At 33.8% G+C, this 22,824-nt stretch overlaps 2 protein-coding genes and 1 long non-coding RNA gene across 3 annotated transcripts; 2 read left to right on the top strand and 1 right to left on the bottom strand.

Annotated features, from left to right (window-relative positions):
- Window positions 1-1,529: 1,529 nt before the first annotated feature.
- Window positions 1,530-2,068, top strand: LOC107398240 (uncharacterized). The gene is made up of 3 exons (XR_001575146.2): window positions 1,530-1,696; window positions 1,746-1,795; window positions 1,848-2,068. It is a non-coding gene; the product is annotated as an uncharacterized LOC107398240 (long non-coding RNA).
- Window positions 2,069-2,589: 521 nt separating this feature from the next.
- loco (locomotion defects) lies at window positions 2,590-20,912 on the top strand. The gene is made up of 6 exons (XM_008197401.3): window positions 2,590-4,653; window positions 13,927-14,025; window positions 16,718-17,317; window positions 17,374-17,574; window positions 19,655-20,294; window positions 20,346-20,912. Exons 1-6 carry the CDS (start codon window positions 2,707-2,709, stop codon window positions 20,825-20,827), a joined length of 3,969 nt encoding a protein of 1,322 aa, XP_008195623.1. The 5' UTR covers window positions 2,590-2,706; the 3' UTR covers window positions 20,828-20,912.
- Window positions 20,843-22,805, bottom strand: mRpL45 (mitochondrial ribosomal protein L45). The gene is made up of 3 exons (XM_966440.5): window positions 22,635-22,805; window positions 21,942-22,586; window positions 20,843-21,178 (listed from the first exon to the last, which is right to left on the bottom strand). The coding sequence occupies exons 1-3, from the start codon at window positions 22,677-22,679 to the stop codon at window positions 20,909-20,911; spliced, it is 960 nt and encodes a 319-aa protein (XP_971533.1). The 5' UTR covers window positions 22,680-22,805; the 3' UTR covers window positions 20,843-20,908.
- Window positions 22,806-22,824: the final 19 nt, after the last annotated feature.

The following is a 22,824-nucleotide window of genomic DNA, read 5'->3' as shown; positions in this document are numbered from 1 at the left end:
ACAGCTGTAAGACAGTTAAACCTAAACTTGAGCTGTAACTGGTGAAGTCATTTTTTTTGTACTTGATTAATTTGAATGGAAATGCCGCGGAAGTGGCTACGGTGCCTGCATTTTTTTATTCTTTGTTCTTTTATTTATTTCATTTTATAACGTTTCATTAAAACGCAACAATATTATTCGCTTATTTTGCTTTTTTGTAACTTATGCATTCGAGTTTTGTTTTTCCGATACATGTTTTTGTATGCAATTTGTACTTCTTGTAAGGTAAATGAACTGGTTCATGGACGAGCGTCAATAAGAATCACGGAAGAACTTTGTTAAAAGAATCTCAAGAACATTAGACGGTCACAAATATGTTAATAGAAAAAAATACAGAAAAATAAACAGCGCAAGTTTCAATTTTGTTTTGAATTAAGGTAGATGGCAGGAACAATTAAATAATTTATTATAAAAATTATAACAGTGGCTTAAAACTGTATAAAAACAATGCATCTTAACAATTAAAGTTGTTGGAATAAGTGATTTTCTTGCTTTAGCCACCATTGATGTCTCTTGTTTCTCTCCACCGACCGTCCTACTATATTTTTAAAACATAAAAGTTATTAGAAATCCTGAAAATAATATTAGAACAAATTGGCACATTAAACCAACATCTTCTTTACGTATTTTAAATTTTTATTTAAATCACCCTCTTCAGCAAAAATTAAGTCTCATGACCCAAAATTACTTCCCGAAAATTTCAACATCACCAAATATATTTCATAAATTAATAATTATCCATTTAATTTAATCAACAAAATTTTATCTAATGATAACAATGACCAACTTAATTTGTTAAATTGTAAAAATTCCGGTTATAACTTCTTCAACTTCAAACTCACTCTTTTAAATATTGTAGATTAATAAATATCCCACTGATCAGAAAAAAATTGTAACACTGTTTAATTCATGATTGTCTGAAATTAGTCATCTATTATAACAAAAAAACATTAAATCAAGTCTTTAGCAAATTAAAATAAGAAACCTTCTAAACTGGAAAAAATATTAGTTTTTCGAATTAGTTGTAAATCGTGTAATCAAATTTATAATGTAAAACTAATCTAACAGTCTTAGCTAATCATGTTAAAGAAACAAAACCTGAATTTGACTTTGATGGTGTTGAAATTCTTGATGAATGAACGCATTAGATACAAAAAAGTCTTACCTCCAAAACAATAAAAAAATTGCTGTTAATTCCAAATCAAATGCTGATAAACTTAGTGAAATTTACAAATTCCGTATTATGAAAAAGTCAAAGCATTAGAAAATAACAGTCATCAAATTTTTAACATGTTTTTTTTTGTTTTTTAAGTACTATTGTGACTAAGATATTAAATATAACCTTTTTCACATTAATTTTTTCTAGTTGTAACGTCAGTGTTTTGGTTATTTAGTTAATAATTGCAAGTAAAGTATCAATTTGTATTATTTTAAGCACTATTCTAAAATTTAATGTAAAAAATGAAAAGGTTTAAATTCTTGGAATTTTATTACAAAACTATTGTTTTTTTAATTTTTCATTTATTCATTTTGCACAAAGGTAATAACATGTTTCACTAATCCCTACTAAAATTTTTGATCTTATAATTTTTTTAGATGTTTTTAATTGGTGTCAACACGCGGTGGTGGGTACATGTGTAGTTGTCATTGAGTTATTGTAAGTCTCAATTTTGTTATTTTTTGAAATTAATTCAAAGTTCATTCAGATTAATTCCATACTTTACTGTCCACCTGCAAGAATTTGAACAAGAAAAAGGTTAGCAATTAATTGTGGTTATATTGTATTTTTAATATGTTTGGTTTTTTAGCCTGATATTGTGTTTTATGTAAAACGAAACGTTGCAACAAATTCTTTTTAACCTTTTAAGGAAGTTGGTTCTATCGTCTTTAAATTTTATTACAATAAGTAAATATATTGATTAAACGATTGTATATTATGTTTTACACTACCATTTGTAACAAATATATGTACTTCGATGTTAATTATTCATTAAAAAGATAGGTGAGCTTGTTTTTCAATAAAACTAAAAATGAGTAGGTGCTCTTGTATGATTGGTTGCCTACAAACCGAAATCCTTTTCATACATTTTGTATCTTTTTTATATAATAAAGAAAATGCAAATAATTTTATAATCTTTGCCGTTAAAAAGTTCTTTAAAATGTACATACTTTTCTTTTAATATGTAAAAATATTATAAAAAATGGATTAATTAATTTACAATTTTTTACTTTTGATTTCAGGCCTAAATTCCTAGAGCTAATTTTGCAAAATTTCTCCATTATAACAAGGCTTTGTGTGCTGAATAAAGAACAAAATCTGGGAAATATCGCGTTTACAAGAAAAAAGGGTCTGCTGCTTGACCCACCATTGACATCTCTCTGGCAAGTCTTTCTTCGGCTGCATTATCGCCGACTGCCCCATTCCAGCATCTCCCCAGATCACCAATCATTCTCAAATAATTTGCATTTTTCAATAAACAAACCAGTTTCGGAATGTAGGCCGAAATTTCTCTCTGGTGGGACAAAGATGTCTTCGTCAGTTCGCCTATTTGCCGGCAGAGGGAAAACGCATTCCAACGGCCATTTAAAAACTGTCGAAATCAAGCTGTGACGTGTGGCAAGAGCCGTTCGCCCCAGTGTTTACGTGTTTGTGTTTCGTAACCTAAAATGCACCCCAGTCGGCGGCGCAAAAAGCGCCCCAACTACGGCATCCGGACCGTGGAAGTGCTGCGGGGCTCTAACGGCTTCGGCTTCACCATCTCGGGCCAGCAGCCCTGCATTTTGTCGTGTATTGTGGCGAATTCCCCCGCGGATCACGCGGGGCTCCGCGCTGGTGACTTCCTCATCTCCGTCAACGGCATCTCCGTATCGAAAATCACACACGATGCCGTGGTTAACCTCATTGGCAACTGCGTGGGGCCCATCAGGATGACCATAGCGGAGAATTACTACTCGGACAGCAGTGAAGAGGAGCTGGACGTGAGTCGCATGATGGGAGCCCGCAAACCCAAATACATGCACAAGCCCAGACCGCACAGGTGCTACAAGCAGTCCCCGAGCGAAAACACGAAAAAACACAACGAAAATATCAAATACAACGACGAAAATTCGGGAAATTTGCTCAACATTTCGAATCAAATGTCCATGGAAGATGAGGCGGGGCCCGTGGAGTACAAGGCCCTGGTTGGCTATTTAGGAACAATTGAAATGCCCAAACAACTGTTGCCAAACTCGAGACTGCAAACAGTTTGCAGTTGCATTAAAAAATTGAGGCAGGAAAAACGGGCCCCCACCGCTGTCCTAATGACGATATTCCCGACTTGCCTAACACTGAAAAATTCCTCAAACCACATTCTTGCCATATACCCCACAAACCGCGTCGTTTACATCGGAAGCACCGCCGACAGGGAATCTCGCTACTTCGGGTTGGTAACAAGTGCCGTTTCCGACATGAGAAGTACCGAAAATCTCAAGCACTTCCAATGGTCCGAAGACAAAAAATTCAACAACACGGAACCGGAAATTGAAATATCGAACAGTTGTCACGTGTTTATGATAGACCCGAAAATTGTGGACCACAGTGTCCATGCCAAAAAAGCCGACACGTTCAAATTTTCCTGCACAACTGACGTCATCACCGGAGGCTGCCTCGAATTTCCCCGGAACGCCCTGTACATAGTAAACCTCGTGCAAACAATGTACAAACTACAGAATAACGAAAGCCCGAAAAATGACGAGGCGAGCTTGGGCCCCCTTGTCGCGAACTCCCCCCAGCCCAGTGCTTCGAGCAATTCCGACTCCGGGATCGGCTTCCGGGATGATTGCGGGAATATCAGCGACCGGATTCTGGTAGTGGAATTCCCGACGCATCGGCCGTTCCCGATTGTCAACGCTACGAACAATCGGCCGTCTGGAATCGACGCCTCGAGTATCCCCCTTGAGTCGTTAGACCTGCCCCTGAATAACGAAATCAACAACAAGAATCATGACATCAAGTCCAAACAGTTAAATAACTTGAATAACATCCGAGCGTGTGGGTCCGTCAACATTAAGAATGTTCTGGGAAAGAATGACAATCACTTTTTGACGAAACAAAACAACGACGGGGAGGTTTACAACCGGTTGACTTGTCGGGCGATGCCTGATAGGCCCATGAGGGTCACAAGGGGGCTGTCACCGACCAGTTCCGACGACAACACGAAAGTCCCCGATTCGAAATCGTCAGAGACACTCTCGGTGTCCGAAGACGTCGATTTTCAGAGTTCGGTTGATAACATTTCGACCCACAGCTCGAAAAGTGACCTAAAAGGGGTTTTCAAAGCCCCCAGTATGTTTTTCTTCGAGAATAAAAAGTTGAAAAGGCAGAGTAAGATGGTGAATAGTTGCGACAATTTGGATAAGTTTGAGGAGAATATCATGAATTATAAATTGAGTCCGAAAGTTTACGGATTGTCGAAACCCAATCATAGCTGTGAGGAGTTGAATAATTTTGATACAGTTGAGAAGTATGGCTATGGAAGTTTGCAGGAGTTGTGTAGATGGGATGGGCAAGGAAAAATGAGAAATATCGCACAAAGTGAACCCGATGTGAGAATGCAGAGGAACGGAATGGAGGTAAGGGAGTGGAGTTTTGGGGGAATCACCTACTAACAAAATGTGTAGTTTGCTTAGTCCTGTAGAAGTTGGTTTTTGTAGATTGAGTTGATAGCTATCCAAATAAAAAAGGTCACGAAGAATTATTATGTTTTTCAGTAGTAAAACTGCTATTTCTGTTTTTCAAAATTTGTTATGAAAATCGCAGTATTTTGTAAACTCAAAAAATTGTTTTACATTTATTTAAATCCAACCAATTCACTAAATACTTAAAAAATGCATAAATGTTAAGCTTTGCATTTTTAACAGACTGAGAAACGCTTGAGCGTCTTTGAACGACTTTAGGGCCTAAATGGTTAAAATTAGGAATATGGTCTTGCGGCTTTGTTTGTAGAAAATTTAATTCTCTACAACTTTCTTCCTAACATTTTTCTTTGTATCTGTAACCGTATTCGCAGCGTTTTGAAAAATATGGGGCTGCGTGCAAACTGGTAAAAGTTTTAAAAAAATATATAGTTAGCGATAAAATTTTTGCATTATGTCATAAAATTTATGTCTTATTATTGGGAATTTAATGCCCTATCTGCCTGTATTTTTGTGTTTGCTACACAAATACAACCATTTTTTCAAATTCATTGCTCTGAAAACTTTGACGGTAATGGAACAATTGCGCTCTCTGGCGACATTAACGGAACTATTGAGGACGGGAACGATTTATTTTTACGTCGTTTCATGTCCTAACCTTTACATATCTTTATTACGAACCTTATTTGAATTTATTTCCTACACAAAATAGTATCAAAGAAAAGTTCGAAAGACAATAAGTACTATTACTACTTTCTCTTGTGCTACTAAGGCGGATTATTTTTTCTGGTTTATTAATCCGCAAGTCAGGTTTAATCGAAAAATTTATTAGTGATAGTGACAGTATTTTAGATTTAGAAAGTTATTTTTAATTTGTCTGCCAATTAAACTAATAAGGTCTGAATGAGTAGTTGCGACTCTTTATTTTTTTTCAGAAATATGTATGTATGTGTTTTTTTTTCTAAACACAAAGCACAGACCTTCGATTTATTTTTAAGATTTAAATATTTTTAACGAACCGTTACTTCTTACATTCAATGTTAAATAATACGCGCGTTTCAACTGTCCTTTTTATTATTTTGTACAGTTAGCAAATATTAAATATTGAGCAATTTTAGCGTTGTTTTTCTTTTATATTCCGCCTACGCAAAACATGAAACTTTGCTCTCGTAACATTACGATACAACTAATTTAATAATAATTAATTAAAAAAAGGCGAGTAGGTGTAACTTTCAGTTTTTTATTATGGTTTGCACAATAGTTCGGAATGCGGAGTTTTGTCGCCCGCTCCAATGAATATTTCAAAGTTTATTTAAAAAAATAAGTAGGTGGACAATTTCGAACTTGAACCTATTTATAATTCTATTCACATTTGAGTCATTACTCAAATGCTTCACATGGCTCGTGACGCATCTAATCTCATAACAATGCGTCCATAAAGCCATACGAGCCGACTTTATTAAAATTCCGCTTTTCTCCAAAGGAGAGCGTAATAAATTCACAATTTTTCACTCATCCCAGGAAGTCGTTCAACATAGAAGCAAAACAAACAGCAGAATGTAGCGGTCTTGTGGGAGAAAGGCAGAAATGTCCTTTTTCCTATTTATTTGTTTGCTTATTTATATCTGTACCGATTTAACAGCTCGGTATTTAGTTCAAGTGTTTTGTCCGATATTGCAAAATAAAGATGCCTCGTATCTCCCCACTCGAGCAATTTCTCAATGAAATTGAACGAACTTGGACGGTCACTCAGTAGCGTTGTTGAATCTGTTGGGTGTGTGTTGAGATTCGAGTTGTGCGCGAAAACAAACTCAAAACATGGCATGTGTGCGTTAATGTGTCGACGATTTTAGTACAGTCATGGAAATATGCCTGTAAGTCGGCCACAATTAGCGGTCACGGGATTAATTGGGATTGTAGGCTGACGGCTTAATTAACGCCAATGGGAATTCAAGGGCGCTGTTAATTTTTTCCGTGTTTGAAAGTTATTAGAAAGCGGATGAATTGTGAGAGATTTATGATATCATTGTAATTACACTCGGGTGCACTTGCCTAGGGGACTCAGTCCCGGAATTGTGCGTTAATTACTGATAAGTGATAAGATCTTTGACGCGAATTTTTACGGGTCATAAAACTTTTGACGATTTTGATTTCGAGTGCGTCACACAAAGAGCAAATAATTTGTGATTGTGATTCGGTGTGTCACTTTTTTGGGTTGCGGTTTCTTCGAGTATTCGAAAGGAAATCACTTTTGCCGCAATTCGTCATGTTTTTCATGTAAATATGCAGGAAGTTTAGCACAAGAAGAAAAAACAGTTCAATAACGTATTAAATAATTATTTTAATGTTTTGGTGGCAGGGGCTTTAGGGTCGTGTTGCGTAACGGTACTTAACAGCGATTTGGCTAAAAGCATAATTAATCGAAATTAAATACATCGTGCTGTAATTAAAAAGGAATGTTAACAATTCGAAACTGTTCCAATCACTGCCGGGAAATAATTTATTCATCAAAAGATTGTTTAATTGACTACATAACAAAGGAACTGTTCCACATTTCTGTTTTATAACTTCATTTTTAACAGATGTTAAGAGAAACTTTCTATTGTTAATTATTCCCAAACAGAAAGTTTTCGTAATTTGATAGTAATGAACCATCAAAAAATTAAAGTCTCTTTTTAATGCAAATGAATACAAACTGAACCAGAAGTAAGGCACAAAATTCATATCTTTGTTATTGATCATTTTCAAAAAAAATATTGAATAGGTCGATTTTTTATTTTTATTCTTTCTTTATTACCTTTATCGTATTATCCTTCTGATTATAAGAAAAAAATAAAAAATAAAATTGTTTTTTAATTTTTTTGTGTAGTTTGTATGAAAACACTTAATTTGACACGTAAACACAAAAAAATAACAAAAAGCAATCACACCTTATATAATAAATCAAGAATCAAAAGATTTAGTTTCTTTTATAATACTTCCAGTAACTTTTACAACTTATTTCATTCGTTTTTTGTTTTTTAATGTTTTGCTATATATGTATTTTTAAATTTTTTTATGCTTACCAAAAAGATAAAAACACGTACTATCTATTAGCTGTTTCAAAAGTATAAAAACCCCTACCAAACTATTTTTTTAAAAAGATTGATAAAATTGTAAAATAGTTATTAATGATTAAATATCTCATTAAAGTACGAATTACACTAGCTAATATTTTTTTGAATAGCATAAATAATTTATAACAGCTAATTTTGAGAGAAAATGCGACGTTGGCGTTTTTATAGTTTTAAAACAGCCAATAAAATACTAATAAAAATGTGTGTTCTCATTTGTAAAAAAAGTGTCAAAATGTGGCATTATTGTTATTAATACGAGTGCAAAAATACAAGCTTATTAAAGCTCGAGGGCTGTCGTTATGCAACGAGCATATGCGAGAGCATATCTAGATATCCGAAAACTTTAAGCGTTTTTACATATCCACGCCTACAATTTAGGCTTAAAACAATGTTAACTGAATTTTAAAAGAGTAATTTTTTCGTGTGTACAGGGTGTCTTAAAAGTTTCTGTATATTTTTTAATTTTGCATTTTCAGAAAATGCAATTTTTCCATTTTTGTGTAAATTTGAACCGAGTGGAAAATGCCATTCCATACGGTTAGAGCTTGTAAAATCAAGAATGTTTTATTTTTGGTTTACAAGACGAAATAAATTATCTAATTAGAGTAGGCCATGATTTTTGTTCACACTTGGTGACAATGAAGGTCAAACCATATCCAACATATCATCTGTCACACTTGAGGTTAATTTTAATTGGCAACATTCAAAAACTTGCCAGTTCTCCAAAAACAAATATTTCTGAAAAGTTGTAGTTTTCCGATAGTTCTAAATTTGACAATTGGTGCGTCAAAATCAATGCCACCAGAAAAAATCTCAGCCTACTTAGAATATGAATATTTCAGTGTTTGTTTATCGATGGAATAAAAATTCCATTTCCCCAGAGATGTGTGGGGGTTGATAATAAGACGCCTCGATTGTCCATCATCCTCAATGAGAATCTAAAAATACGTAGGAAACTGGCGCCGTCCTTTGTCGATGAGCGCTCATTTCATCGCTCCGACCGCGCTATTAATTAAAAAAAAACACACATATCAAATGTAATAACGGATACTTTGTTACTGTTTTTTCCGAGTACTTCCCCGAGTTAATACCGCGGTATTTACGGTTAATGAGAGTCAATTGTACTAATTGCGCTTACAATATGAACGCGTTAGTACAGTTAGTTTGAATGTTGTGAAACAATGTCAAGCCGGCTTGAAAAGAACGTTTGATTTATTCCGTGTCGAGATAAATCCTTTTACTTTTCTTTTTTTCTCTCGAACACGTTTTAATTAATGAGAAACTGCGAACATTGTTGTTAAACAAGGCGAATTGTACCGGCAGGTGAAACCGCAAGGACGACAAATTCAAAGTGAAAAATTTTTTCGTCGAAAGGAAATGATGGTGTTTTAAACAAATAGCAGTTAATGCCATTTATGACACTGCTTACGCACAACGACGTCAGAGAATCCCGGCGTAATTTGGTTTTAATGTCACACCTTCTCATAATTGGCTGTAAATAATGTATCGACGGTACACGTGATTCATTGGCCGGGATTACAAAAATTGAATACGTGTTATGTAATTTTATGAGGAGATCTAATTGAATATCTGTTAGATTGAGTAACGTTATCGTAAAAATCCAATTTTTATGAGTTGTAAAAGTGACACGAATGGGGTGTGATGAAGTTAAGATTTTATGCAAGATAAAGTGGAATGATTACATGTTTATCGTTTTTGCAAGTCATAATTATAAGTGGAAATAGATTCGGGAAAAAAATAAAAAACAAAATTCTACCATAAAAATTTTGGAGCTGACTCAAATATTATAAAAGTATACATTTTTTTTGAATTAATATTATTTTTTATTTTGTATACAGAGATGAGTAATTAAAAAAAACAAAATAGGTGGCGGTTATTAATGTGTGAAAGATGTAAATGCGAGGAAAAGCAGATAGTACTTTTTAAACACTTGTGATCTGTTATCAGAAAATTATTTAGACATTATTTCGGTGAATTAGGCGGCATTTCCTGTTTTTAGAATTATGTACCTCTCACTGATTAGATTTGTTTGAATAAAACCGTTTCAAAGTGGGTAAAGCTCTGAATATTTCATTTAACTTCCTCCACACTTCCGCAGCAACCGTCAAAACGGAACCACAGAGAGGGTGAAAGAATAAAAATCTCACGGAAGTATTAAACAGCACCGATAATATTATCAGTAACGTCTCTGTATTTACTCAAGTAAATCAATTCGAAGCCAAGAAACGATGTGGGTGTTCCACGGTATCGCCGTATTTCCTCGATAAATAACTGGAAAAATAATTCTGTGACAGAACATGGCAATTCTGCACCTGTTTGGGGCACCTGACTCGACCGTTTTAATTTATTTCCATGTACCAACTGTTGCCTTTCAGACTATGACGTTGGACTATTTCTGTATTGTTCCCTAAAATATTTACATCCGTTGTAATACCCGCACTTTTCATTCATTTGACTCGATTAATTCAAGCCGGGTGTGTGCCAGTGTTGTGTCTTGATCCCATGATTTTTCGGTAAGTCGTAAAGTAAATCAATCAGAATTAATTGTGGGAAAATGCTGTTACACTTGTTGCTCCGATAAGAGTTTCAAGAACGGAAACAATAATGACAGAATACGTAATTTAATAACATTACTCAGATTCGCGGACGCGTCATGAGATAAATGAAGAGAATTTTAAAAGCCTAAACAAATAAATAAATACAACGAAAGTGTAGCTGCTTTATTATGGTATTTGCCGGATAAGTCATTTAATTGTTGGCCTTCGGTCCCAAACCGATCGTTTATTGTTTATCCATACGTGTAAATTTGTACGTAGATTAGATTAGCACCTCTTCGTTTTTTCACCTTTTGTGACAGTCAGTGCGCAACTTTATCGCCATAGGTGCGCTCGTATTTTTTTCTGATGGCGCTTTGACAAACAGTGTGTGTCTTTTTTAAATGGATACCTTATCGAAGGTTTACAATCACATCGTTTGTGAGTTACTTTATCACAGAACGGGGTGAGTTTTTTTAAAATCCCCTTCGTAAAGAACGTTATGTGCATTTGCATATCACGTGATTGTTTTATTTCTGGTACATGAACATAAACAATCTCCCATATAAAGTGGCTAATTTTGTTAATTAAATCAGTAGCTGGGGATTATGCAAAAATAATTTCTCATGGATTATTTCAGGTCGGTTTGTTATGACACGTGCTGATTTATTTTATTATTTAATATTTCTGTAGCTGAATTAAGCTGTTTTTTCCTTATTTTTTCTCAAATATTTGAAGTCGCACCCAAGCGAAAGTGTTGTAAAAAATTTCCAGGAATATTTATCAAGTACAAACAAAATGTTTTAAGATATTAGGTACCTTATTTTAGAGATTACATAAAATATTTGCCACAATTTTTTGCGACTATCTTTACAATTGATGGATTCCTCAGTTATCTAACTTTTTCAGAAATCTTTCTACGTTGCATTTTGTTGTTTATTTGATTGCATAATTCATAGGGAGGTTAATATTTGTACTTTTTTTTCGTGGAATTTTATGTAAAAATAATCGTTAATATTGGTTGTAAGTAAATCCATACAGCGACATGACAGTGAGCTGAAGAAATGGTACACTTTTTATTCAATTCAATTATTAAAATAACTGAGATATTTTAATAATTGTTAAATTTAACGATTAATAATTTTTCTGCTTTTGAAAAACAGTTTTATCTTGTTTTGAATTATCATTTTATTGACTGATAAATTATTTTTTTAATTTAAGATACATCTTGATAGTTATAATAATTAAGTAGATTACTAGTGCTTATTTTTGTTATTACCCAAGGGCGGATTCAGAAATTAATTGTGGGGGGTCATTCAAAATTTTAAAATAAATTTGAAAAAAATAAGCCCCAAAAATTTTTTATCCAAAATTTTATATTGTGATTTTTTTACACAGCATGTATACAAATTAGCGCTTAACCTTTTAAAGTAGGCTGTATATAGCACATATTCCAATACACTGGAGATATATAACAAAAATATTCCCTCTCAATTATTCTTAGCAGTATTAAAAAATAAAGATTTTTTTCTTTTAATTTCTTAAAACATTTTTATCCAACCAAGAAATAAACCAAGCTCCTCTATACTCTTCTCCGTTAAGGAAACTGAAAATTATTTATACAGAGTGTTTCAAATAATTTTACGAGGCCTGCGCCTGTAAAATGCCACCAACAATACATATTGAATACGATTTCGATTAAAAATTTTTAAAAATTGGATAGTCATCTTTTGTTTGTTCATCCCTTCAAAAAATTTCAACGTTTTTAGTTAGCTAGGGATTAAAATAAATAAATTAGAATCATGTTCATTCTGTCTTTTGATGAACACAACAATTGTTTCTGGAAACAGTCATTGGTTTGACAACTGCAGTAATGGGTTTCCAAAAATTAACTAATTAAATGTGTTTTCTGAGACGCAGGCCTCGTAAAATTATGTGAAACACACTGTAATGATGCCAATTTTACCCAACTGTTTTGTGTTAATAAATTCTTTAAGAATGAAGACGCATTTTTTCTTACATTTTTAGAGGTTTGCTGAAATGTTTCCTATAACGTACAGCAGAGCTTATGCGCTATTTTGTATACACCCTGTATTTTGTGCATTTTTGGACATACATGGTTATTTATCATAATATTGATTTTTTACAAGTAAATTTTGCTAAGTTTTTGAAATAATTGGATCTCATTGACGAGAACAACACTCTCTTTAAAAATATAAAAAAAACTACAACAAAAAAAAACTTTCTTGTTTTACATTTTAAAAATCTTTCTACATATTTTATTAATTATTAATAATTTATTTATTATTTTTTTGTTGGTAACATTTTAAGCCTTCCTTTTAATATCTGAGTCCTAGATTATAAAGTTTTTGGATGTCTAAGTATGCAACTCGCATACTCTCGTTGCATAACGACAGCCCTCGAACTTTAACTTGTGTTTTTGCACTCATATTATTAATAAATATATTAATAAGAGTTAATGTTATTATTTAAAATTTATTTGTTCATTAGGCAAGCTCGGTGCAATTTGATGTAAATCGTGTAAAATTGTTTCACATTTAGTTCATTTGCGTAAAATATTTACCTTCACTAGTACAGTTAGTACACATATGAGTAGGAGTAGAACCTTTTTCAGATTTATTTAGTTTACAAATAATGTACACAATATTTGTAAACTTATTTGATAAAACTAGTAATCATTTATTATGCAACAAAAATTCTGATCAATGACCCGAAATGAAAAATTTGTGAGTGAGGGCAAAATTTTACAGTCTGGCCAACGAAATTATAGTGTTCGCATCATGACTGACCTAAATCATGATCTTTCTTATTTAAACTCTCAGTAATCGCAAACAATAATTGTCTTGAGCAAATTGTCTGGAGCCGTGTTAAATTTACTTCAAACCATGACTTATTTCTTGCTTGATTCATATAATTACTACCTTAATGAGATTACTCATTCCAAACTTTATCTTATTGTACTCCAATTGCGCAATAATTTCCAAGATAAAGAAAAATACTGTCACATCAATCATTACAAGACAAAAACCAACACAAAATTAAAATTTCAAATATTTATCTTGGCGGAATGTGCGACCTAATTTATTATAATGAATTATCTCAAATTGCAAACCGCGATAACTGTCAACTCTCGCACTAAATTTACAAGTAGACTAATTGGGGTTGCATGTGGTGTAGCGATGGACACAGTATCGGTACGGGTCTGGTGGTGGCGCTCCGCCCTCCTTTCAAGCGCATCAACGGCTCGTTCCGCCGCGGAGGCTCCCAGCGATTGCCCCGACGTCCTGCTTCGCTTCTCGCTGACGTAGCCCCCCAGGTATACCTGCATGCCTTTATCTTATCTGTTATCAAAAAATCGGGTCGCCCCCCGATCTAACCAACTCATCGTCATTTATTAAAGCCAATTAAGCGTCTGGTGCGGCCAATTGAGATGTTATTCGAGGGGACCGGCAGCTGGCCGCACTCGACGCCATTTTCCCACGATGCCGTCACTAACACTTTTCTATCTCGACTTGCAGTGTGAAAAAAATGGCCCCAAGGAGTCGGAAGGGCCCGCCGGATGGGCCTCGTCCTTCGAGAAACTCCTCGACGATCCCTTAGGACTCCACACGTTTGCGGTAAGTTTTAACACTATTCACGTTTCAATGCAATTGTACACAGATAAATTATTTCACTTAAATAAAAACTATTTACGAGTGCATGAAACAAATTTATTGTTTGTATATGGGCAAGTAAAAATTTATTTGTAAAATAAAAATTATTTCTTTGTATTCTTAAAATTAAGTTTTTGTTTAAGGTAGACTAATATTTTCTTAAAATTTGTTACAAACACAATATTAAATTAAAGAAGAAATATGACGTTTAAAAAACAGATCTTTAGTGTAGTTAAATATTTGTTTCCGTTAAAAATCATTTTTTTGTACTAAATATGTTTTAACGAAGGCCAAAAATTGAATGTGTAAGTTCACAAAGCAGAATGTTTAATACAACAAAAAATTTGTTTTCTTATAGAAGTGTCTAGATTTAATTCAATAAAATTATTCTTTGTTTTCTTTTTTCTTACATTTTTTATAGAAAAAATATATTCTTTAACAATTGTTTTAAAAGTTTATTTCAAAAAACATTATTTATTTTATAATAAAACCATATAAATAGAGGGTGATTTATATAACATTATGACCCTGATGAATTTTAAATGCAACCAGTAATACATTATTCTGCTTTAATCTAGAGTATAATATAACTTGATTCAAAAACACTAATAATTACAACTTGCGATTTATTGTTTAAATATTACTTTTTATGTATGTATATGTATGTAGTTTTCTTTCCTTTAATTTTTGAATTTTTCCGGCAGTTTCAGACAGATTTATTATTCAGTTTGCAACGTTTATTTAAAAAGTGCAAAATGATTATTTAGTAAATTTGTCAACGGTCTTTATTATTTAAGTCAAATTCTCCTTAGGATTTTTTAATAACTATCATAATATGTGATTATAATAAAGTTTTCAAATCATTTTGGTTGGGGTCAATCCTAGAGGTGTTTGATAATGCTGAATTTTCCCCACAGTTCTAGTAGTGTTTTCGTTCACTAATAAAATCAAAAGAGTTTCCTTATCTATTTTAGTGATTTTAAAAGAGTTATGCATTCATCACTCGATTCATCTTTAGTTTGAAATCGTTTTTACTTTTATATTCGGTTACTTATAAAATGTTGAGTATAAAAAAACGTTTTACCTTTGTGCTCGTAAAAGTTTCACGAACTCCTCGTTTAAGGCTCTAGACTTTGAAGAGTTTCTTGATAAATGTAGCGTTTCTTTACAAGTAAATGTAGTTCCAAGAAACATTCTTGATTAAAATAAATGGCTAGATATTTTTTGTTGAATAAAGTGCTTATAATGAAGTTGATACGAATTTTTGATAACGGTACATTGTATTGAGAATTACAAAAAAAAACATTTTATAGCTAATTTAAAAAACATAGGCCTGAAACATTTTGGATTTTTGTTAACTGTTTAGATATAAAGCAAAAATTAAATTGAAAGTCCCTAATTGTTGGTATTAGACTTTTTACATGCTCATCAGAGGCCCATTCCTAGATTATGGGCCGCCTGCGTGAAAAGTAAAATTTAGCTGCTTTGCTATTCTATTTTTCGATTTTTTATTTGCAATACATCAATTCAACAATAATAAGAATGAAAACTAAACATTAAGTTTTCTAATTACTATAAAATTAATAAATAAAATAAAATAAATCAACAAGGGTTGCCCAAAAGTGTGGAACCAAGCTTTGTGTGTCTAAACTATAACAATCAAGAATTTTTTTCCGATATTCCTTTAGTTCACTTATATCTATTTTTTAGAGAATAAACAAATAAAAATAGGACAAAGGATAAAGCAAAACCCTTTAACTAATTAAATTAATTCTAGAAATAATGTAATGTCACCTATGATACCGCCAAGCCCTGTTTTGTAAACATATAAACAAAAAAAATTTCCTGCTACTTCATTGTGTTTGTAAGAGAGAGGCTTTTTTAATATTTTGCTAAATAATTTTCTTATAAAAGTGGCCGCCTGCGTGATGGACAGGCATTTTCCTACCACTAGGAACGGCTCTGGGCTCATCTGTCAGCCCACTGAGCAGGTCAAAGGTTAAATTTTAATCGGAAACCACAAAATGTTAATTTATTCGTCCCTCAAATGAGCAGTATCAACAATCAATATAGGAAATCTCTACCATAGAACAACAGGTGTTTTGGATAAAACCGTTCAGAACAGAAACAATTCTTCGACAGTTTTTTTACTTACCTTCAAACATTTTAAAGAGATGAGGTAATTCATATTTTTTCAAAAAAAATTGCAAAGCCTCCATGATAAGTAGAAATTAAAGTACTCGTACTTTTCACAAATGGCAATGAGAGGTTGAAAACGTTGAGAAAATGATGTACGACACACACTTCTAATTGGCCAAAAGCAAATTATTTGACATACAATTAAAGAAATGCTTCTTTGATTTAACGGTTCAGGTGTTTTTATTGACAAAATGCTTATTCAAATAAAAATCCCAGACAGTTTTTGCTGCCAAAGATATAATTCTTTCATTTAACAAATTATCAATAGTAGCTTTAATATAGTTTACTTGAAACAATACATTTTTTATTTTAAGTATAAAAAAACTTTAGTTCAAAAGTTAAAAACCTGCTAAAGTGGGTTTATTTCCCTCAACCATTAATTTTTTTTTATCAAACAAGTTTTCATTACTTCAAATAAATCTATTTCTTTATTTTAAATAAATTGTTTTCTCTGTAGGAATTTTTGAAAAAGGAGTTTAGTGCCGAAAATATTTACTTCTGGACTGCGTGCGAACGCTATCGGCGACTTCCGGCAGGTCCGGCTCGAGTCGCCGAAGCCCAGCGAATCTACCAGCAACATTTATGCGTGGGAGCCCCCGAGGGCGTCAATGTGGACTCGCACGGGCGCCACTGCACCGAACAAGCGCTACAAGAAGCCAGCGAAGCGCTTTTTGACCAAGCGCAAAAGCAGATTTTTAATTTAATGAAGTTTGATAGTTATCCGCGATTTCTCAAATCGAGTCTTTACAAACAAAGTCTTGCCGGCGAGTTAGAGAGGCCTCAGATCGATTCAGGATTGTTATTACAACCCCCAACGCCCACGAAATTAAAGAAATCGTTAAGTAATGCCGAAGATAGGAGAAGAAAGTCACTTTTGCCGTGGCATCGGAAAAACCGGTCCAAGTCAAAAGACCGAGGCGAGTCCGAGTATTGTCAAAAGAGGGGTGATATTGTTACAAGTTGCGAGAGTGTGAATGGAAAATTGGGGGGCGGGAGCGACACACACAGCAGTAAGTCGTCGCTGACGTCGCTGGATTTGGCGATTACGTCCACACAGGTACGATAAAAAAATTGATTAGGAAAATGGTTAATTCCGAAAAATCCTTGTTTCAGGATTTGAGTAAAGGAAGCCAGGACGAAACCTCGTCGACGGTGGCCCGAGGGCCCCTCTGTAGAGTAGTTCTGAGTAACGGAAGCACGACAGTAGTACAAATCAAAACAACCGAAAGTATTCAACAGTTGGTCACTAGACTATTAGATAAACGAGGGATTGTTTATTCAGCGTTCGAAGTTTACACAAACAAACACCAAAAGGTAGCGTTTTGTTTTCCAAACTCGACTTTTATCACACAAACCGCATTCGTTTGTTTTGCTTTCTTTGCAATAACAAACGCCGAACTTAAAAACAGTTTTGAATCTGTCCACAATCAAACACAAATTAACGGTAATATGATTAAAAAAGTGATAAATAGAAACAATTACTCTGTAGTATAAACTTTTACATAAAGTAAAAATGTTTTTTTATTATTTTAATGAGTAGGTACAATTTGTAGGCCTTATTGGTCAGAGTATACGCCATCCTTCTTTTGTAGATTGTTTTACACCTGGGTTTAGAAGAAAATCGAAAAATCTTTTCTTTAATACATTTTTTTTGCAAGAAAAAAACAATTGTTGAAAATACAATAATGTTTGGATAATCCGAACTACTATTTATTCATTTTAACTCTTGATTATTTTGTAGAAAGAAGGTGATAAAGCAGTAGCTGTTTGAAATGCATTTTTTGATTTTGTATTTATATTTTGAAATACATAAGGGTTTTTATAACCACTGAGTATATTTTTTGTGATAGGAATATGTATATTTGCATGGTTATTTGGTTATGAGTTATCTGTAAACCAAACGCGTGTTCGGATTATTCATACAATTATAATCCGAACGTTTCGTAATTCGAACGGGGTCTGCAAACTTTCTGTTTGGATTATCCAAACATTACTGTAGTGCTGTGATGTAGTCCCATATCCACACCAACATTTTTTGAAACCCATAATCATTCAGACTTCTTAAAAATATTTCTATTTAATTATATCTGTTTCTATCTGATTAGGAATTCGTTATAGTCATCGTCCATTCAGCGGTCTTCGCATTTACTTTATCACAATTTTCTACGTACATTTGCCTATAATTTATACAGGGTGTTGGGGAATGGCTTAGCAATTTTTTGTATGTGAATTTGACATGATCAATGAGTTAAAAGCTCTTATAGTATCATTTTTCCAAAAATGTATACTTTCTTAATTTTTTTTATTAACCTACCTGTTCAGAGCCACTGTTTATAGTAGTTTATTAGCAGACCATTAGCAGTTAATTTTTGCCTTAAACAAAATAGACATGTGGCGCATAAACTTTTTGAAAATTTTTAAATAGTGTTGCTAACATATTCGCTTATGTGGGAAGTTCGAATCCCGGTTTTATTTGTCCTATTTTCTTGTAAAATTTAATAATAAAACACAAGTTGAAATAGAATTACGGAGTGGATTAAGTTAATTTACCTCTGCTGTTTTGTCAATAATACTAAAATTTTTGCTAATTTTTATCATTCTACTTCAGCAATTCTAAAAATTTTTAACGTTAAGTTCAGAACGATTTTTTGGGAAAACTATACATTTTTATTATAACCTTTTTCATATAAACATTTTCGATTTACAGTAATTTTATTTAATAGATTTGTTTTGCCATTCTCTATCTACCTTCAAATTTTTACTAAACCATTCTCCAACACGCTGTATTTATAATTGATAAAAAGACGTAGTATTTTAAACAGGATGTTGCAGCGAGTTGGTAGTTAGTCCTTTATTCACCTCTAAATGTTAGAAAATTTATAATTTTTTGCATAAGCCATAGATACTAACCCCCTGCTTTGTATTATTTTTAAAATACAGAGTGTTTTGGGAATGTGCTACAATACAAACTTATGTTCTTCTTGTAAACGGAACGTCCTATATTTTTTACATTTTTGGATGTAGCTTTTAAAACTAATAATTTTGACCTCAACTTCTATTGGTAGATTTTGGTTAGTTTTTGAAATATTTTTTTGACAAAAACACGCTCTTTTTAAAAATGTGTTGCTCAAAAAAGATTCCCAGAACAGTGGGACCACGTTAAAGAAGAATGTAAGGATATATTTTTTTAGCTCGCTGCAACCATGATAATAGAAAGAGGTTTGTTGTAAATTGAATAAATTAAAGAGACCTAAGAGACCTTTAAATTGTTTCTTTAAAAACACTAACAGTCTTTTGCTGATTACTCTAAAGATATTGAAACATTGAAAAAATTATTAACTATTGTTTCAGTATGATACTCAATAAAAAAAAATCTTATCGGCATTGTTTTCAGGCACTTGATGTCACCGATCCGTCGACAAAATTAGCCGGCTGTGAGGTAACAATCGAGCAGCGAGTGACTTTTAAACTAGACCTCCCGAACAAGAAAGTCATTTCGGTGAAATCCAAACATACGAAAATAATTGCGGACGTGTTACGACCCATCTTGCAAAAATACAACTACAATTTGGACCAAGCGAAAGTCACAATTGGGGACACCGAAGCCGTGGATATTCACTTGCCGGTCACTTCGATTGATGAAAAACGCCTCCGAATCACCTATTGTGAAAAAACAGTACCTGCGACTCCCGTTATTAAAGTGAACAACGTGAAAGCGAAACTCGACGAGATTACCAACCAAGTATTCGAAGATATTCTCCAAGAGAAGGCCGATTCGGCGTTTCTCAAAGCAAAGTCGGATAAGGGGTCTGTGAAAAGCGAGGACTGGGGCTCGGAGCACTCGTCGGGGATTTTCGGGAGGTTTCTGCGGCGCGATTCCGGGCTCCACGACCGGAAGAAAAAGTCGCTGATGAAGCTAAAGCCCCCGGGAAACAGTAGCGATGATGTGACGGGGGAGCAAGTGAAAAAGCCGCTAATAGCAAAATGGAAAACTGGAGTGAATAAATTACAAGTGGCTTGTAGCGAAAGCGACGGTGTGTTGCTTTGTCCCACACTAGGAGCGGTTTGACAGTGTTTTGTTTCAGAACTGGTCGAGGGTCTGACAAGGGCGCAGAGGTCGCGGTTGGAGGACCAGCGCGGGACTGAGATAAATTTCGAACTTCCTGATTTTTTGAAAGATAAAAATAGCCGGTTCTTTGTCGAAAATGGGGACCTCAGACGGAATAATTACGAGAATAGGAATATCATGCCCAAGGATTTTAACAATTTGACTAATAATAACAACAATAATTCGTTTACGAATCACAATCAGAAACTGAATAATTTGCGAATCTACTCGCCGAATAAATTTTCGTCGGATGAGAGTTCGCCGTCGAAAAGCTTGGAAAATACTGTTATTGAAAATAAGAAAGACAGTTCGAAGTGTGAACCACCGCCACTGCCCCCTAAACCTAAAATCGTTCCTATAAAACCGCCAAATTGGGGCCAGAACGGGTACTATAAGAAAGAATTGGGCGCGAGTGATAAGAAAATGTATCTAGAACAGCCGTCGAGCAGCTTTGTCTAATTGTATCATACTGTATAGATAACCGATAATTTATTGGAAAATTGTATATTATAATTTAAAATATATATTTTTTGTATGTTTTTAAGGATTACTTTCTTTGGAGATCTCCTTTTCTTCGGGTGGTGGTACTTCGGCTGGTAGGGCTGGGGGTGTTTCCTCAGCCGGCTTCAGATAAGTGGTCGCGGAGGGTTCTTTAGGCGGGAGCCAATCCGGGATGATTTTTCCTTGAATGCGCCATTTTCCATAAACATTGGCCAAATGTTTTTCGAAAACTATATATTCTAAAACGTCCTTTGCGATTATTTCGCTCCCATGCATCAAACGACCAAATCGGTCATACACTGCCAACATCTAAAAACAACAGTTATTATTAAGGCCCGGATGCTCAGCTCGAGCTTAACCCTAAGCTTAAGCTTAACATTGGTTTAACTAGACGATCCATGTTGGCCGCTTAAGCCCTGGCTTACCGCTAAACATTTTTAATATTACTTTTATTAATATTACATAACTTTATAATTTTATTGAAGTCATTAACAGATAATTAAAAAAATCAAAATAGCAATTTTAGACACAAAGAAAAAAATGGTAAATTTTGTTCAATATTATACTTCAGCACTAGAGTTTATAGACGTTATTTGTTTATATTCGATAAAAAATAAGAGCATTGGGTCAAATTGTAATAAATTTTAATTTAACAGCAAACACCAAGAAAGGTTGCTATATTAATAAAAGTATGCACATCAAGAATATTGAATTAAACTTGTGATAAACAAATAAACTTGAACAAAAGCAGTAATGAGTGGAGGGCCAATTACCATCAACGTGTAAGTTATTAAATAAACTAAAAGAAAATAATTATAATAATTTTATTATGTTTTCCAGTAGATTAAATAATATAAATATTTTTAAATGCTGCAAGGAAATCCGACGGTCAAAAAAAGAATTATTGTTTGAATGATTAATATGTATTAAAAAATATTAATTATTTAAGTATTAATTAATATTTAATATTAACCACATAATATTAAATATAATATAAAAACATTATTATAGCACAAATTTTTAAAAAGTTCAATTATTTAATGTAGAATCTTTATGCTTCAAAATTACTGACCTGTTGTGTGTGAAACCTGACTGTAGTTTGGCCAAAAACGTTTTCTTTCGTTATTACATCAGTGCACCTCGCGTGTACAACCCTTGGCAACTCGATGTTTTTAATCAACTTCCAGTGAATAGTTTTATTTTCCACATTATGAATAACCTCCGGATACGCTCGTTCAGTGACATAGTCTGTGATGTTATCCCAATCTTTTTTTGCCATTAACTCGTGCATTTTCACGTAAATATTCTCAGCTTCTTTACAAAACGCCGTAGTATCGAAATCTTCCTCAAACATGCGAATTTTCCTAATTGCCATCATCGTTTTTGATTTCTTTTCCAAAAACTGCAACTTCTGTTTAGCCCCCTGCATGTGAATGGGGGAGATCTTCCCGTCACCCTCAGGGGGTACGTATGGCTCGAAAATACCACCAGTCGAGCTTATGAAAAAGGGCTTTTCAACCCACGGGCGTGGGGGCAAAATCCCATGCTCTTTCAACTTAGCACGCACTTGTTCCTCAGTTAAGTCTTCCGGCTTTTCGCGAAAATTCGGTAAGTCTACCTTCATGACCTTTTGACGCCGGAGGCTTTTCCATTTGGGGTCCCAGTGTTTGGTGTGTCTTTCACGAAGCTGGGGAACTAGTAACGGGGGCAAGTTGTCCTAAAACATATCCTCAAAGTAAATTACTACAAAGAAGGCTTGACCTACCTGAAGCAGGCGAATTGTGGTCAAATTGGCGAGGCGTAAAGACATTGCTGTATCGGTTTTGGAAATTAAGCTTTCTATTTCAAGATTTCTTCACGAATATTCTAACCTAGAATTCTGTAACTGACAATTACCAAATCTTTTGCCAACATTTGAACATGAAAGTTACTGGTTGAAAAAAAAGGCGTTCAAG

This window comes from Tribolium castaneum, chromosome 3, assembly GCF_031307605.1.
Source record: "Tribolium castaneum strain GA2 chromosome 3, icTriCast1.1, whole genome shotgun sequence".
NCBI lineage: Eukaryota > Metazoa > Arthropoda > Insecta > Coleoptera > Tenebrionidae > Tribolium > Tribolium castaneum.
Note: the sequence above shows the minus strand (reverse complement) of the source record. Positions and strands in the feature narration are given on the sequence as shown.